Genomic DNA, 17,398 nt, shown 5'->3' with positions numbered 1-17,398 from the left:
TGAAAATAAAAAATCATTTTTGTTTCCTCAAAAAAGATGTTTTAGCAAGCAATTGTTTATTTTCACAAGGGTAGCAGGAGAAATTGGACCCCAATATTTGTTGCCCAGTTTGTTGTGAGTACGCTGATACCTTATATGTGGGGGTAAACCACTGTTTGGGCGCACGTCAGGGCTCGGAAGGGAAGTAGTGACATTTGAAATGCAGACTTTGATGGAATGGTCTGCAGGCGCCACGTTGCATTTGCAGAGCCCCTGATGTGCCTAAACAGTAGAAACACCCCACAAGTGACCCCATTTTGGAAACTAGACCCCAAAAGGATCTTATCTAGATGTGTGGTGAGCACTTTCAACCCCCAAGTGCTTCACATAAGTTTATAACGTAGAGCCGTGAAAATAAAAAAATAATTGTTCTTTCCTCAAAAATGTTTTAGCAAGTAATTTTTTATTTTTGCTAGGGTAACAGGAGAAAATGGACCCCAATAGTTGTTGCCCAGTTTGTCCTGAGTACGCTGGTATCCTATATGTGGGGGTAAACCACTGTTTGGGCGCACGTCGGGGCTTGGAATGGAGGGTGCACCATTTGACTTCTTGAACGCAAGATTGGCTGGAATCAATGGTGGCGCCATGTCGCGTTTGGAGACCCCTGATGTGCCTAAACAGTGGAAACCCCTCAATTCTAACTCCAACACTAACCCCAACACACTCCTAACCCTAATCCCAACCCTAACCCCAAAACACCCCTAACCCTAGTCTTAACCCTAATTCCAACCCTAACCCTAAGGCTATGTGCCCACGTTGCGGATTTGTGTGCGGATTTTTCCGCACTGTTTTTGAAAAATCTGCAGGTAAAACGCACTGCGCTTTACCTGCTGATTTACCGCAGATTCCCAGTGTTTTTTTGTGTGGATTTCACCTGCGGATTCCTATTATGGAGCAGGTGTAAAACGTTGCGAAATCCGCACAAAGAATTGACATGCTGCGGAAAATACAACGCAGTGTTTCCGCGCTGTATTTTCCGCACCATGGGCACAGCGGATTTGGTTTTCCATAGGTTTACGTGGTACTGTAAACGTGATGGAAAACTGCTACGAATCCGCAGTGACCAATCCGCTGCGGATCCGCAGCCAAATCTGCACCATGTGCACATAGCCTAATTCTAACCCTAATTCCAACCCTAGCCCTAAGTGCAACCCTATCCCTAAGTGCAACCCTATGTGCAACCCTAAGTGCATCCCTAAGTGCATCCCTAGCCCTAAGTGCAACCCTAAGTGCATCCCTAAGTGCAACCCTAGCTTTAAGTGCATCCCTAAGTGCATCCCTAAGTGCATCCCTAAGTGCATCCCTAAGTGCATCCCTAAGTGCATCCCTAAGTGCATCCCTAAGTGCATCCCTAAGTGCATCCCTAAGTGCATCCCTAAGTGCATCCCTAAGTGCAACCCTAAGTGCAACCCTAAGTGCAACCCTAAGTGCAACCCTACCCCTAACCCTAATGGAAAAACAAAAATAATTATATTTTCTGTATTTTATTATAGTCCCTACCTTTGGGGGTGATAAAGGGGGGGGAGTTATTTACTATTTTTTTTATTTTGATCGCTGTGATAGAACTTATCACAGCGACCAAAATGTGGAGGAACGAATCTGCCGGCTGGCAGATTCGGCGGGCGCACTGCTCATGCGCCCGCCATTTTCCAAGATGGCGGCGCCCATGGTGAAGCCACCCCCCCTGGGCTGAAGCACCACTCCCCCTGTCTCTGCAGATCGGGTAAAATGGGAGTTAACCCCTTCACCCGATCTGCAGGGACGCGATCATTCCATGACGCATACGCTGCGTCATAGGTCGGATTGGCACAGACTTTCATGACGCAGCGTATGCGTCAAAGGTCGGGAAGGGGTTAAGGGGTCTAGTTTCCAAAATGGTGTCACTTGTGGGGGGTTTCAATGTTTAGGCACATCAGGGGCTCTCCAAACGCAACATGGCGTCCCATCTCAATTCCAGTGAATTTTGCATTGAAAAGTCAAATAGCGCTCCTTCCCTTCCGAGCTCTGCCATGCGCCCAAACAGTGGTTTACCCCCACATATGGGGTATCAGCGTACTCAGGATAAAATGGACCCCAAAAGTTGTTGTACAATTTGTCCTGTTACCCTTGGTAAAATAAAACAAATTGGAGCTGAAATTGTGTGTGAAAAAAAGTTAAATGTTAATTTTTATTTAAACATTCCAAAAATTCCTGTGAAACACCTGAAGGGTTAATAAACTTCTTGAATGTGGTTTTGAGCACCTTGAGGGGTGCAGTTTTTAGAATGGTGTCACACTTGGGTATTTTCTATCATATAGACCCCTCAAAATGACTTCAAATGAGACGTGGTCCCTAAAAAAAAAATAAAAAAAAATGATGGTGTTGTAAAAATGAGAAATTGCTGGTCAACTTTTAACACTTACCTCCCTAACAAAAAAAAAAAAAAAAAATGTTGGTTCCAATATTGTGCTGATGTAAACTAGACATGTGGGAAATGTAACCTATTAAGTGTTTTGTGTGACATCTCTGTGATTTAAGGGCATAAAAATTCAAAGTTGGAAAATTGCGAAATAGAGGGGTCTCTTGCTCTGTGGGGAAGGGGCCATCATTTAATGCTGGGTGCCTTATTTGACCCTTCCCCACTTAGGCCTCTTTCACACTTCTGTCTTTCAGCTTCTGTCACAATCCGTCGATTTTTGAGAATGCAGGATCCTGCATTTTCCCATAGACTTGTATTAGCGACGGATTGTGACTAATGGCCATCCGTTTCATCCGTCGTGCACTGGATCCATCGTGCGGAGAAAACGTTCAGAGGAACGGTTTTTCTGCACGTCGGAAAATCAGTCAGCGACGCATTCTGCGCTGCCTGTCGTCGGCTATAATGGAAGCCTATGGACTCAGGATCCGTCGCTGACCGTCACACACAGGAATCCAGCGACGTATCACGTTTTTCCCCTCTGAGCATGCCCGGAAGGATTTTCAAATCCGGGAAAAACTCTCGCTCTCTCTCGTCCCCGGACATTTGATTCCCAGAAATTTCTCCATTGACATTGTGACAACAACACAAACGACGCATCCGTCATTACACTGGATGCGTCACACGTTTTCACAATTTTCATGACGTCTGTCGATACGTCATTTCACAGCACAACGACGCACAGCAGAAGATGGAAGTGTCAAAGAAGCCTTATATAGTCTGGGACCAACCGTTCCAGCACTTGGGGAGATTTCTGTGCCTTGTTTGGAGGGGTGGGGACAGTTTTCTCTGATCTCCCTATTTATGTCAAATCTCAATTGGGTTTAAGTCGCTCTCGCTGACTACAGAGTCCCTGATGCCCACTCGACAGGAGGCCCAGCTATTCCAGTTCCAGGCGAGGCTCCTTCTCCATCCTGGCTCCCTCTTCAGATATACAGCTTAGCCCATCTTCGGCTGCACGTACCTTCCGCCAGCCAGGAGGACAGCTCAGGACTTGCTCTTTGTTGGAGCCATCTTGGGCCCCCTATTCTTTTCTACTCCCTTGATATCCAAGCATCCTGTTGCAGGTTGAGACCCTCTAGGCAGAAGCATTCATATTTTGCACGCTTACACTGTGTAAAACAACTTAAAATTAACATGTCAGCTGATACAGGCTTAAACCGTGGTCATGCATGTTTTACTATGAAACACTGCGGCATTTCCGAGAAAAACACACTTTTAATCACCGCCATTGACCGAGCCGCGCTACTGACTAGTCGTACAGGCGGGCCCCGGCGTCTTCTCGCTGCCTGTACAAATAGTCAATAGCATGGCTCGGTCCTCAGCGGTGATTGAAAAGCTGCAGAATTTCATAGAAAAGCATACATGTCTGATGGCACAGCCAGAAGCAGATACATGCTGTCCACGGTTAGAGTTCCTCTCCATTATATTGTGCAAACCGCTCACCAGCCAGGTCCCCTCAGAGTTTAAGGTCCTATCCCTGCATCTGTCCCAGATGTTTTCTGATCCCTCTAAGGAACCAAGTTCCCTGGTCCGTTACCCAATAGCTAGGCTGTATGCACACGTTCAGGATTTTTCACGTTTCTCCGCTAAAAAAAACGCTTATATTAACCCCTTACTGACCTCGGACGGGATAGTACGTCCGAGGTCAGCTCCCCTGCTTTGATGCAGGACTCCCCGGTGAGCCCGCATCAAAGCCGGTACATGTCAGCTGTTTTAACTAGTTAAATGCCGCTGTCAAACGCAGACAGCGGCATTTAACTACCGCATCCGGCCAGGCGGCCGGATATGAGCGCATCGCCGACCCCCGTCACATGATCGGAGGTCGGCGATGCTTCTCCATTGTAACCATAGAGGTCCTTGAGACCCTGTGGTCGGCGCTCACAGCACACCTGAATTTCTACTACATAGCAGCGAACAGCAGATCGCTGCTATGTAGCAGAGGCGATCGTGCTGTGCCTGCTTCTAGCCTCCCATGGAGGCTATTGAAGCATGGCAAAAGTTAAAAAAAAAAAAAAAAAAAAAAAAAAAAGTAAAAAAGTGAAAAAAATAAAAAAAATAAAAATATAAAAGTTTAAATCACCCCCCTTTCGCCCCAATCAAAATAAATAAAAAAAAAAACAACAAACCTACACATTTGTTATCGCCACGTTCAGAATCGCCCAATCAATAAAAAAAAAAGCATTAACCTGATCGCTAAACGGCGTAACGAGAAAAAAAAATTGAAACGCCAGAATTACGTTTTTTTGGTCGCCACGACATTGCATTAAAATGCAATAACGGGCGATCAAAAGAACGTATCTGCACCGAATTGGAATCATTAAAAACGCCAGCTCGGCACGCAAAAAATAAGCCCTCAACCGACCCCAGATTATGAAAAATGGAGACGCTACGAGTATCGGAAAATGGCGCAAATTTTTATTTTATTTTTTTTAGCAAAGTTTGGAATTTTTTTTTCCACCACTTAGGTAAAAAATAACCGAGTCATGTTACGTGTCTATGAACTCGTAGTGACCTGGAGAATAATAATGGCAGGTCAGTTTTAGCATTTAGTGAACCTAGCAAAAAAGCCAAGCAAAAAACAAGTGTGGGTTTGCACTTTTTTTTGCAATTTCACCGCACTTGGAATTTTTTTTCCCGTTTTCTAGTACACGACATGGTAAAACCAATGATGTCGTTCAAAAGTACAAATCGTCCCGCAAAAAATAAGCCCTCACATGGCCAAATTGATGGAAAAATAAAAAAAGTTATGGCTCTGGGAAGGAGGGGAGTGAAAAACGAACACGGAAAAACGAAAAATCACAAGGTCATGAAGGGGTTAAGCATCCTAATAGAAAGCAATCCGCAATTTTTGTGCACATGTTGCGTTTTTTCCCACGGCGGAATCGCATTCTGGAAATAAACGCAGCTTGGTCATTCTTTGTGGAGGATCGCAGGGATTCCACACACACAGGAATTCATTGATCCGCTTACTTTCCGCATGTGGCTATGCCCACCATGCGGGAAGTAAGCGCATCATGTGCGGTTGGTACCCAGGGTGGAGGAGAGGAGACTCTCCTCCAGGCCCTGGGAACCATATACATGTATAAAAAAAAATAATAAATAGAATTAAAAAAAATCGTGATATTCTCACCTTCCGGCGTCCCCCGCAGCCTTCCCGCTCCTCGCGATGCTCCCGTTCCCAGTAATGCCTCGCGGCAATGACCCGTGATGACGTAGCGGTCTAGCGTGATGCTATGTCATCTGGGGACATTGCCGCGAGGCATTACTGGGAACGGGAGCATTGTGAGGAGTGGGAAGGCTGATGGTGCCGCCAGAAGGTGGGAATATCATGTTTTATTTTTTTATTATTTTCAACATTCTTTTACTATTGATGCTGCATAGGCAGCATCAATAATAAAAAGTTGGTCACACTTGTCAATCACTTCGACAAGCGCGATCAACCTGTCAATCAGTTTTCCAAGCGATGCTACAGATCGCTTGGAAAACGCTAGCATTCTGCAAGCTAATTACTATTGCAAAACGCTGGTGTTTGGTGGGAAAACGCATGCCAATTCTGCATGTGTTTTACCCGCGGCGGTGAGTTGCGGAATTGCTGCGTCAATTCCGGACGTGTGCACATAGCCTTAAGCTATATTCTATATTGTAGGTCCCAGGATCCCACAGGACTTTAACCATGGAGTGAACATTTGTCTCTCCCCCTAGGCCCTTTGTTTCCTATTGGTTCATGGCAAGGAGCAACTCCGCGGTCTTAACAGTTTACAGAATGGACTTGCCGGGCATCGATCAAATACCTCAGCTAATTGTATAGCAGACCACTATGGTCTCCTCATCTTCGCCCTGACCTTTTTCCCCTAGGCTGGCTTTACCACCCCTATAGAGGTGGCTGTTAAAGCAGAGCTTCTAAAGTAAAAAAAAAAAAAAAAGGGATATAAAAAGGTGGATTCTTCTCTCTTATAAGTCCAAATGGGTAATCCAATGAAAATGTAGCTTTATTCAACGCGTTTCGGAGCACTATGACTCATCAGGAAACCACTACAATATGTACACAGATACATGTAGTTTCCTGATGAAGGCATCATAGTGCTCCGAAACGCGTTGAATAAAGCCACATTTTCATTGGATTACCCATTTGGACTTCTATTTTTTCAAGTGGCGCAGAGAAGAATCCACCTTTATATCCCTTTTTTTTTTTTTTTTTTAACTTTGGTTGGTCACGAGGAGACCGGTGGATCTGCAGCAGCTTACATTACTATGAGCCTGTGTTGGGGCTCTATCTGGTGAGTAAATCTGATTAGACTTTATCTCCTAATACCCAGATAAGACCCTATTGCACTTTTATTTCCTTCCAGCTTTTTACTGAAAGCCAAGCTTCTAACATCAGGAAGTCTCCAAGTCAATCACGCTCTAGGCCTGTAGATCCCTGGCCAAGGCTCACCCTCACACTTGGAAACCCTACTTTGGTTACTACAAGAATCAAGACTTCCACCCTTTAACAGGGCGTTTCTCCTTAAGTTTAGCGCTTTCTACAGTCCACTTTGAATTGGATTTTCCCTTAGGACCTTTCTCCAGAATATTGCCCCTACACCCGTCTTTAAAGATATATGGTGAAACCATGAGATTATTATCTTGCCCTGTCCTACCTTTTTGGAGATCATCCATGAGGTTTCTATCAGAGACTTTCTGGTAATTTACCTTTAAGGGGACCATCACATCCTCTCGGGGTTAGGTGTCTGAGCTCCTACAAATTCTACATTTTGGGACTCGTTAAGAAACAACACACAGAGCCCACCCTGTTCTCATCAGTTTTCTTCCCAGAGTCAGTTTCATCACCCTAAAGCATGTTTTTCTTCCCCAGATTCACGTCATGTTGGTGCCTGGTTATGAAGTCATCATTGTTTTTTGGGTTGTTCTACTACTGCTGCTTTTCGCACTAAAATGAGATGCAGGTATAGACCACTGGGCAGAGCCAACAATTCTCACTAGTTTTGGGCCTCAGTGGCAGGGTGTGTACCCACGGTTCCGTGTCACCCAATAAAGGGATTTTACAGCAAGGTCAAAAATCCAATTTTTCCACTGCTCAGATTCTCTTCAGTCATTATCCTGGAAGGTCAGGAGGTGGAGTTTGACCAGGTCCAAGGACAAAAGACTTTATGGTAAGCAACAAAAATCCAAATAAATGGTTAGCATAAATCACAGAAAACCAATGGAGGGATTCTTGTGGAGATAACCGACTGATTAACAGATCAGTTCGATTAACCATATTTCAGCTCCTCGTGAGGCCAATCCAAACTACTCCACTATGCCAAAGCCTTACTAACAGGAGCACAGTTTACAGAGTCAGCTGAGCAGAGATAGTGGCATAACTTGAAACTCATTGACCCAAATGCAAAATCTCCAAAAAGGACTAATAGTATTGGTCTTCTCATACATGCCAATAGGACCTTCAGTATTCCCGTAGGCTCCGGCTCATAAACCCACTATAGTTACGTCCCTGAGGAAAGTTAATGTGTTTGGGGCTGGGAGAAATGGCAGAATAAGTGTTCAGCCAGAGTGTTACCCAAGGTGTATTGCAAGCTTTACTCAAAAAGCTCATTAAAATCCTCTAACTCACCTCTAATTCATTTAGTCTCTGGATACGTGGGGTGAAACGAAAGTTATCAACTTCAACAGCAAACGGTGGCTGCCAGTCCTGAAAAAAAAAAAAAAAATTAGTTTCAAGCATTGAAAAAGATTGTGGCGTTACTGCAATCGTCAGCACCCAAAGGGGCTGCTGTCTCCTAGTGGTGAGATACCGTACTGCAGCAAGAAACTTCCCACTTAACAGATGGGATCTGCAGTTTGCTGTAACTACACATTACTGGTCCCAGTAGGAAACGTCAAAACAATAGTGGGACTTGTCTGATCATACAGAGACATCCCCAACCATTAGTCAATATGAAGAAGTCTAAGTAAAGGGTGTGGTAGGATTTAAGGGCTAAAAGCTCTAATAAATCAGTAGTATGTCTATGGGGTTTAACAGAGCAAACATATAGGGAAACCCAGTGGTGACGGCTCAGATCTACACAGCCCAAATGCTGAACGGACCCGGCAACCAAAGCTGTCTTAAAGGCAGCATTGCTTAGTCCTGTGGCATTTGAGACCCGCTCCTTCTTAGGCCACCCACTGACGGCAGATAATGGTTGCATGACCATGAAACAATTGTGGCACCCTAGTACAGGAACAGGAGGTATAGGATGTACTTGTGTAGTCAACGGCCTCTAATAAACCCCTCAAAAAAATCAAAAAGTAGACAATCCCGATAGAAAAGTTCTTTATTTTTGCACCCACTTCTCAATTTTTAATATGCAGTCGTCATAAAAGCCATGAATACAGAACTGTGCTACATGACGGTACATGATAATTAGTTAAATTTTCTCTTATATATAGCGATATAAACAACGATGCCGATCGCTGCAGCGTCGCTGTTTGGTCGCTGGAAAGCTGTCACAGAGACAGCTCTCCAGCGACCAACGATGCCGAGGTCCCCGGGTAAACATCGGGTTGCTAAGCGCAGGGCCGCGCTTAGTAACCCGATGTTTACCCTGGTTACCAGTGTAAAATGTAAAAAAAACAAACAGTACATACTCACCTTCGCGTCCCCCGGCGTCCGCTTCCTGCACTGACTGAGTGCCGGCCCTAACAGCAGAGCGGTGACGTCACCGTTGTGCTGTGCTTTCACTTTACGGCCAGCGCTCAGTCAGTGCAGGAAGCGGACGCCGGGGGACGCAAAGGTGAGTATGTAGTTTGTTTTTTTACATTTTACACTGGTAACCAGGGTAAACATCGTGTTACTAAGCGCGGCCCTGCGCTTAGTAACCCGATATTTACCCTGGTTACCATTGTAAAACATCGCTGGTATCGTTGCTTTTGCTGTCAAACACAACGATACACGGCGATCTGACGACCAAATAAAGTTCTGAACTTTAACCAACGACCAGCGACATCACAGCAGGATCCTGATCGCTGCTGCCTGTCAAACTCAACGATATCGCTATCCAGGACGCTGCAACGTCACGGATCGCTAGCGATATCGTTTAGTGTGAAGGTACCTTAAGTAAACCACATTGGGTAAGTCCAGGACTCATCAATTTCCCTCATTTCTTTGAGGCATTTATTATGGAGGCCTATTAACTTAGCCAGCACAAAGCTCGCTATGCGGTGCCCAAACGAGTTTATGTAATTGCCTAGCAACAGGCAAAGGTGACCCAGATCCGGCATAGTCACCTTCTATACTGCAGAGGTAGCACTTTTTTTTTTTTTTTTAAACACTAAAGCTGAGGAATTGATTGAGAGCAGCAAAGCTGCAAGGTCTCGCCCTCCCCTCCGCACCCTGCACAACCCTCATAGACACAGCAGTCTAGAGGGCAATTATAGGCAGAGAAATCTCCCAGCAGGCAAACAATACAGCCAAGGGGTGGGGCACAGACATATCCCCCCTTTGTCCCATTCCCAAAGGGTGTTTCATGCTCACATGTGGTACATGCCCGCACCACAAAACCACTTGTAAATAGATGGAGTTCTCGCATCACTGTGGTTGGTTTTGGTCTTCAAATACTGAAGAAGCCACGTGTCTCAGTATACGGTTGGGGGGGGTGGTCTGGACCAGGTAAACTCTATAGCATGCCAGATTAGGACCTTATGTAATACAACCACTGTTAGGATTCAGCTCTTCTTGGGAAATTTTGGCCCTGGAAAACCCTTTCAATCCAATGTGCACAGACAGCATTAACAAGGGCTCCACAAACCACTGGTAGGGTATGTCGCCACGTTCCGGACGGCCGACGGTATCGCCGCAGCGGCGAAGCCCCGCCCCCTTTCTGGGACGCGATCATGCCGGATGTGTTAACTCTTCACATCCGGGATGATCGCTCTGCCCCATAGGGCCCTGTGATATGCCTTGCGGGGACGCTGCGTCCCCGCAAGGTGTACGGACATGCTGCGATCTGAAAAGACGCGCAGCATGTCCGGAGTCGCAGGGCCGCCGCGTGCGGGTTTCCACGCATAGTGGAGACGGGATATCATAAAATCCCCTCCACTATGCTGGAACATCTGGACGCTGCTTGTTTGACGCTGCAGCTCTGCGCAGCGTCAAACAAGCAGCGTTTCCTGACCGTGGAAACATACCCTTAAAAGTGGGCCAAAAACAACGTTATGAAATCCAGCGGTCTGTAACATCACCCTTGCAGATCTGGCAGGGGGTAGATTCAACAGGGAATGGAGATTCCAAGCTTATTTTTTAACCTTATAATATTTAGCCAGCCAACTTTTCTGGAAAAATAATTAAAAAAAAAAAAAACAAACACACCTTACTTTAGATCAGAAAATCCAACAGGCCGGAAAAAAAAACATTCACGTGTTGGTAAAATAGTAATCCCCTTTAATGCAATGTTGACCCCGGTATTAGAAGATATCGGGCTTATGATGACGGTCCCGTTGTATGGATGCTGGCTTGTGCTGGTGTAGAAAATATTGCACACTTGCAGCCTATCAAGCTACACCCCAAATTGCCAGATGTGATCATTCATTTTAAAATTCACGCACCCCCCACATCCCCAATATCTCAACCACATTTTGCATGGTTTACTGGCAGCCATAAAAACACAATCAGGCCTGGGGTGGAGCATTTCATTTGTGTCTATGTAAGGTAAAACTAACTCCGGGCTTCATATTTCCTAACAAGTAGCAAACAAACCACAGTCCTTAAATATGTGGGTGGGCTAAAGTCACTAAAAGTGTATAAAATAGTTTTTTTTAGCGTGCATCCCCTTTAATCTACAGCAAATACAAATTGCAAGACTCGTCCTGTGTTGCAGGGGGCCACACGAGTTCAGCGTCGGCAGGGTTGGTGATTACTGCAGCAAAGCAGACCTTCACATTTCACTGCTTACGTGAGAAGGGAAGATCCAGATAATGGAGTAATGGCGTCTGCCTGACGAGGAGGTGTGACTCCTACGTCCAGTCATGCCGACTATGGTGGAGCAATATACAACTTACACATAACCCCTTTAGTCATTTAAAGCCCATCCCTCCATCTTTTAGCCACGTTTTATAATTAAGGGCAACTAGTTTTACTACTTGTGTTTTCAGCCCAGCCGCACAATAGATAAGACTTGGCTTCTGTCCCTAGGCCTGGATGAAGGCCACGGTGCGGCCATGTTGCCCGGGGGCTGCCCCCTCCTGCCGCTGCGCTGACAAAGCCTCTCACTTAGGAGTCATGTTATACAATATGAGGTGGTGTATAGTTGTTACAAGAGGGGGAGGGGGATTGTGCCCTACTCCTTTCCTGGAGCCGTCTGGCTCTAGGGTCAACAAAAAAAAAAAAAAAAAAAAAAAGGGGGCCTATGGGGTCAGCAGCCTGCTCCAACATCTCTACATACAGCAAGGAAGAAGGATCCATCAGAGATATCATCATGGGCGACCGGCATTTACACAAAGAAGAGAGGAAGCAATGAGCTGTAAATGTTTTAAGTCCACCATCCCCCACTCCAGGAAGACTAAAAACAAGTCCTAGCTCCTATGAAGCCGCTGCATCTGATTTTTGGGAAAGCTGAGTGACACAGATGACAGCCATCACAACTTCCAAAATACATATTTTGCAGTAATACATGTCTCCCACGACTTCGGATTTGCTTTTAGATCCTTTCAGAAAGCTGGATTTAACAAAGATGGCCGCCATTATTGCTTCCGCTACTATTGTAACTCTGCTTTCCCCAGGTACTAAAAAGCAGAATTGTTTAGGTGGACAGTAATGTGACAATCGGGGGGGCAAACATCACTGCACTCTTTTACATATTCGGCGCTGTAGTGGGGGCTATATTGGATGGCACCGAGGTGTTAATTATTGCCTTTTACTTACACATCACCAACGTGTTATGCTGTGTTGTTCAAAGCTTCTACACCTGAGGAGCGACCGGATGGTTTAAAAAAAGAAATAAAAAATTCTCGTGCCTGCAATATGGATTTTGGGGGTGGAGTCGGGACGAAATATGGGCGCAGTTCATTGCCTGAATTCCCAGTGACCCGTTCCTTATAAATGTACCAAGCAAGCTCCATGTGCGAGATGGCGATACTGCCACCACACATGTTGTGGGGTGGATAAAGTGCCTGAATATGCCATCTGGTGGGGACGACTGTCTGTGGTGACACTGGATAATATTGGCTGGAGATAGAGTTAGGGAAAAAACTCCAAGGACGGTTTCACGGTCACAAATTGATGTCCAGACCGGCCCCGTATCTCTTGAACCAAACTCAGCCACCTTACAAGCAAATGTGACAGACAAGTTGGGGGTCAGGAGACCTGCGGCCAGTCTAAATATTGCGGGCTGCGATGCAAGTGTCGGACATGTGACCCGGCAGAATACTGTTGGGATACAATCTAAGAAGATTACAAGAAATAAGGAGGAGGAAAATAAAATGGAGTCCTTTATATTGGAAAATATCTTATTAGAGTTCTGGCTGCCCGAGTCTTAGTTTAGTTTATACTCACCATGGGAGGGCGGATTTTGCATATTCCTGACTTCTCGGCAATAGGCCTGATTCGGGCAATATAACCCAAAGGGTTGGCAAACTCTTCCCAAGTCGGCTCAAACACAGGGCACTCGGGAGGTGGTATGAAATCTTCAGACTCCATGTCTGAGAGCCACAAAGACATAGATCCAAGGTGGGAAAAGGGTGTCGGTCGGCGTGAGATCACTGCATTATCCCTCACCAGATACCGAGATGTGTGAGTCAGGCCCAGCGACTGGAAACTGATCTGGTTTATATACGGCGCCCCCCAGAGGCGAAGACAGCAAAGGTTTCCTGAGATGCCTGTGTGATAAACAGAAAAAAAAAAAAAAGTGTGAGAACAGAGGCCACACATCCTTCCCTTTCTGCCACTATTGATATACCCTGCCCTATTCCTTAGGCCGGTTACACACACATACAGACCTCGATGTCCGGATCGACCACGGGGCTCTCATGACCCAAACTCAAGAGCCGCATATAAGCCTATGAGATCTGAGTCCGGGTCAGGAGTCTTGTGGCCCGGTGTGGACATCGCGATCTGTACTCCGATGCATACTAGATAAAGCCATAAAACGAGGGGCCAAGTGGCAGGAATCTACTTACAAAGTAATGGGGGTAACGAAAGACTAGTGTAAGATGTTATCTGAGGGGAAAAATAATTTCCCCATGTGATAGATTATATCCCTAAAAAGAAAGTTGTATTTTAAGTCTTCGTTCCAAAAAAATTTGACCAAAACACTTTTTTTTTTTTTTTTTTTAAACTTACCCAGATTGTCCCCTATAAATATCGCTGGTTACGCGACAGGAGCCATTATGGAGGGAGCATGAATGAATATATATCTCGCACACGGACAAGACGTATGTTAGGACGTCCGCAGACTTCACACCGTACTCCTCAATGGCGCCATATCACCGCTACCATGGGAGCGTGAGGACATTTGGCCACACCAGGACGGTATTTTTACCAAAAATGTGTCCCCGACAGCAGCAAAAATGGGTCAGATGAAGACTCCACACCACCGCGGGCCACCAGCCCTGATGAAAGTCCGATATTAACAGTCATATTTTAGGGTCATCACCACGGAAACACAGGTATCCACCATGGGGCTCCATAATGGCGCGATTACCTACGGTTACGTCAGCCAGGGCCACACCGCTCTTCCTGGCACACACAGGTTTCCTGCTCCCCAATAACCCCTCCTGTCACACAAGTAACACACATCTCTACCAGGCTGACAGAGGAGACACAGACGACGACAAAGATGGCTCCCCATCCTCTCACACCTCGCCCTGCCTCCACCCTCACAGCCAGGCCGCTTACAAGGACGCCAGAGAGCAGCTCTCCACCTTGTTATTGTTGTTTCCTTCCCTCAGAGTCGAGTCTCCCCCTCAGTCTCCGCAGCAGCCATCTTGAAACCGTATCACCGAGGTGTCCTTCCGCGCCCCCACTGGTGACCCCACCCTTTACTGACCCGTATTCGTGAAGAGAAAAGAGCTAGTTATCACGGGAGATAAGACCACGAATAATGTGATGCTTGTTAAGACCCTCAAATAAAACAGAAAAGAAGCGAAAGAGCGCATGTGACACTCACGTCAATAAGTCCCTCTCCCCCACCTCCTCTGCGCAAGAATATGCATAAACACACCGCAACTAGGCCGGGAAGGGAGCCGGACTTGATATTTCCGTCCAGTCGCACGTTTAAAGGTCCCAGCTGCGCATGCGTCGCCAGACAGGAAGAGGGTTAGAACAGGGAGGGGGAGGGGGAGGGGGAGGGGGAGGGGGGGGGGAAATACCTGGTGGATGACGTCAGTGGCACCCGGAAGTGTGAGAATGCACGTTGGAAAACAATAATTAAAGGGGCAGAAGCACGAGGCGGCGCCGGGCACAGCTGCCCCTCACACTGCCAGGAAAAGGTTGCTTAGGTCAAGGATCTCTTAAAAAAATCACTTGTTAAAAAAAATAAAAATAATAAAATTGGAAGATAAAACATGATTTGAAGGGTTTGTCAAGGATTAGGAAAAAAATTCAAGCAGCTGTATTATTCTCGTTATGACTGTGGTCTTGCGGAAAAGGGCAACTAGAGATCTGGCGATCAGTGGGGGACAGGGTATCTGCACATAGAACATAGATCACTTATCCGATGACTAGTCTTACACTGTAATATCCCTTTAAGGCTCACAGCTTGTCTTTGGTATCATCTAAAGAGTCTGTAGGGTAATGGCGCATTATGGCGGTACCATGGCGTCCGTCAGGGAATACTCCAGGCGGGGGGCTGACAGGATATGTGCGACCTGTACGATTGGGGTCCAATAGGTTAGAGGGCACCATGCCACCTTTATAGCCTCTCTAGTCAGATGGAACCTGAGAGCATTTCATACATACCTCCCAACTTTTGAAGATGGGAAAGAGGGACAAAGTTTGCAGCGCGCAAAGCGCGCCGCGGCAAATTTTAGGCCACGCCTCTGACCACACCCATTCATAATTAGTCACACCCATATCCACGTCCCAACCACACCCATTTAGCACTGCTGATCACACTGTTTCATATACAATAGTTATAAACAAAAAAATATGGCCACACAGTGCTCCATACTGTATAATGGCCACACATGATGCTCCATACTGTACGATGACCACACATGACGCTCCATACTGTATAATGACCACACATGATGCCCCATACTGTATAATGACCCCACATGATGCTCCATACTGTATAATGACTGCACATGATGCTCCATATTGTATAATGACCACACATGATGCTCCATACTTTATACTGGCTGCACATGATGCTCCATATTGTATAATGACCGCACATGATGCTCCATACTGTATAATGACTGCACATGATGCTCCATACTGTATAAAGACCCCACATGATGCTCCATACTGTATTATGGCCACAGTTCTCCATACTGTATAATGACATACAGGCACGCAGCTCACACACATGCAGCATCACACATACACACGCAGCATCACAAACGCAGCTCACAAACACATGCAGCTTTGACACAAATGCATCACACATGCAGCCATCACACACACACACACACACAGCCATCACACACACACGCAGTCATCACACACACGCAGCCATCACACACACACAGCCATCACACACACACGCAGTCATCACACACACGCAGTCATCACACACGCAGTCATCACACACACGCAGCCATCACACACACACGCAGCCATCACACACACACGCAGCCATCACACACACATGCAGCCATCACACACACACACACGCAGCCATCACACACACACACGCAGCCATCACACACACACGCAGCCATCACACACATGCAGCCATCACACACACACACACGCAGCCATCACACACACACACGCAGCCATCACACACATGCAGCCATCACACACACACGCAGCCATCACACACACCCAGCCATCACACACACACACACACCCAGCCATCACACACACACACACCCAGCCATCACACACACACACCCAGCCATCACACACACACACGCAGCCATCACACACACACAGCCATCACACACACACACAGTCATCACACACACGCAGTCATCACACACGCAGTCATCACACACGCAGCCATCACACACGCAGCCATCACACACACACGCAGCCATCACACACACACGCAGCCATCACACACACCCAGCCATCACACACACATGCAGCCATCACACACACACACGCAGCCATCACACACACACACCCAGCCATCACACACACACACACCCAGCCATCACACACACACACCCAGCCATCACACACACACACCCAGCCATCACACACACCCAGCCATCACACACACCCAGCCATCACACACACACACCCAGCCATCACACACACACACACCCAGCCATCACACACACACACACACACACCCAGCCATCACACACACACACACTCAGCCATCACACACACACACCCAGCCATCACACACACACACCCAGCCATCACACACACACACCCAGCCATCACACACACACACCCAGCCATCACACACACCCAGCCATCACACACACCCAGCCATCACACACACACACACACACAGCCATCACACACACACCCAGCCATCACACACACACACACCCAGCCATCACACACACACACACACACACCCAGCCATCACACACACACACCCAGCCATCACACACACACACCCAGCCATCACACACACACACCCAGCCATCACACACACACCCAGCCATCACACACACCCAGCCATCACACACACACACCCAGGAGACCCAGCATGTATAAGAAAAAAAAAACAGCCACAAACCTAAGCTACTCAGGTGCCGCCCCCGGCATTGTCCCTGCCCTAGGCACGGGACATTAGTGTCTGT

General features: G+C 46.8%; 1 protein-coding gene across 10 annotated transcripts in view; it reads right to left on the bottom strand.

The window, feature by feature from the left end:
• The window catches only part of KDM5C (lysine demethylase 5C), a 54,018-nt gene extending 39,236 nt beyond the window's left edge, over positions 1 to 14,782 (bottom strand). For 3 of the 10 annotated variants that reach the window (XM_077283849.1, XM_077283851.1, XM_077283854.1), the window contains exons 1-3: positions 14,390 to 14,528; positions 13,023 to 13,345; positions 8,109 to 8,186 (exon numbers count right to left, since the gene is read on the bottom strand). In XM_077283849.1, coding sequence (XP_077139964.1) covers positions 8,109 to 8,186; positions 13,023 to 13,187 — 243 coding nt within the window. In that variant the 5' untranslated portion in view covers positions 13,188 to 13,345; positions 14,390 to 14,528. Of the gene's footprint in view, positions 1 to 8,108; positions 8,187 to 13,022; positions 13,346 to 14,363 lie in introns of all 10 variants that reach the window. The other 7 variants (XM_077283858.1, XM_077283853.1, XM_077283856.1 and 4 more) reach the window with 4 other exon arrangements.
• Between the last annotated feature and the right edge of the window lie 2,616 nt (positions 14,783 to 17,398).

This window comes from Ranitomeya variabilis, chromosome 2 (genome assembly GCF_051348905.1).
Source record: "Ranitomeya variabilis isolate aRanVar5 chromosome 2, aRanVar5.hap1, whole genome shotgun sequence".
NCBI lineage: Eukaryota > Metazoa > Chordata > Amphibia > Anura > Dendrobatidae > Ranitomeya > Ranitomeya variabilis.
Note: the sequence above shows the minus strand (reverse complement) of the source record. Positions and strands in the feature narration are given on the sequence as shown.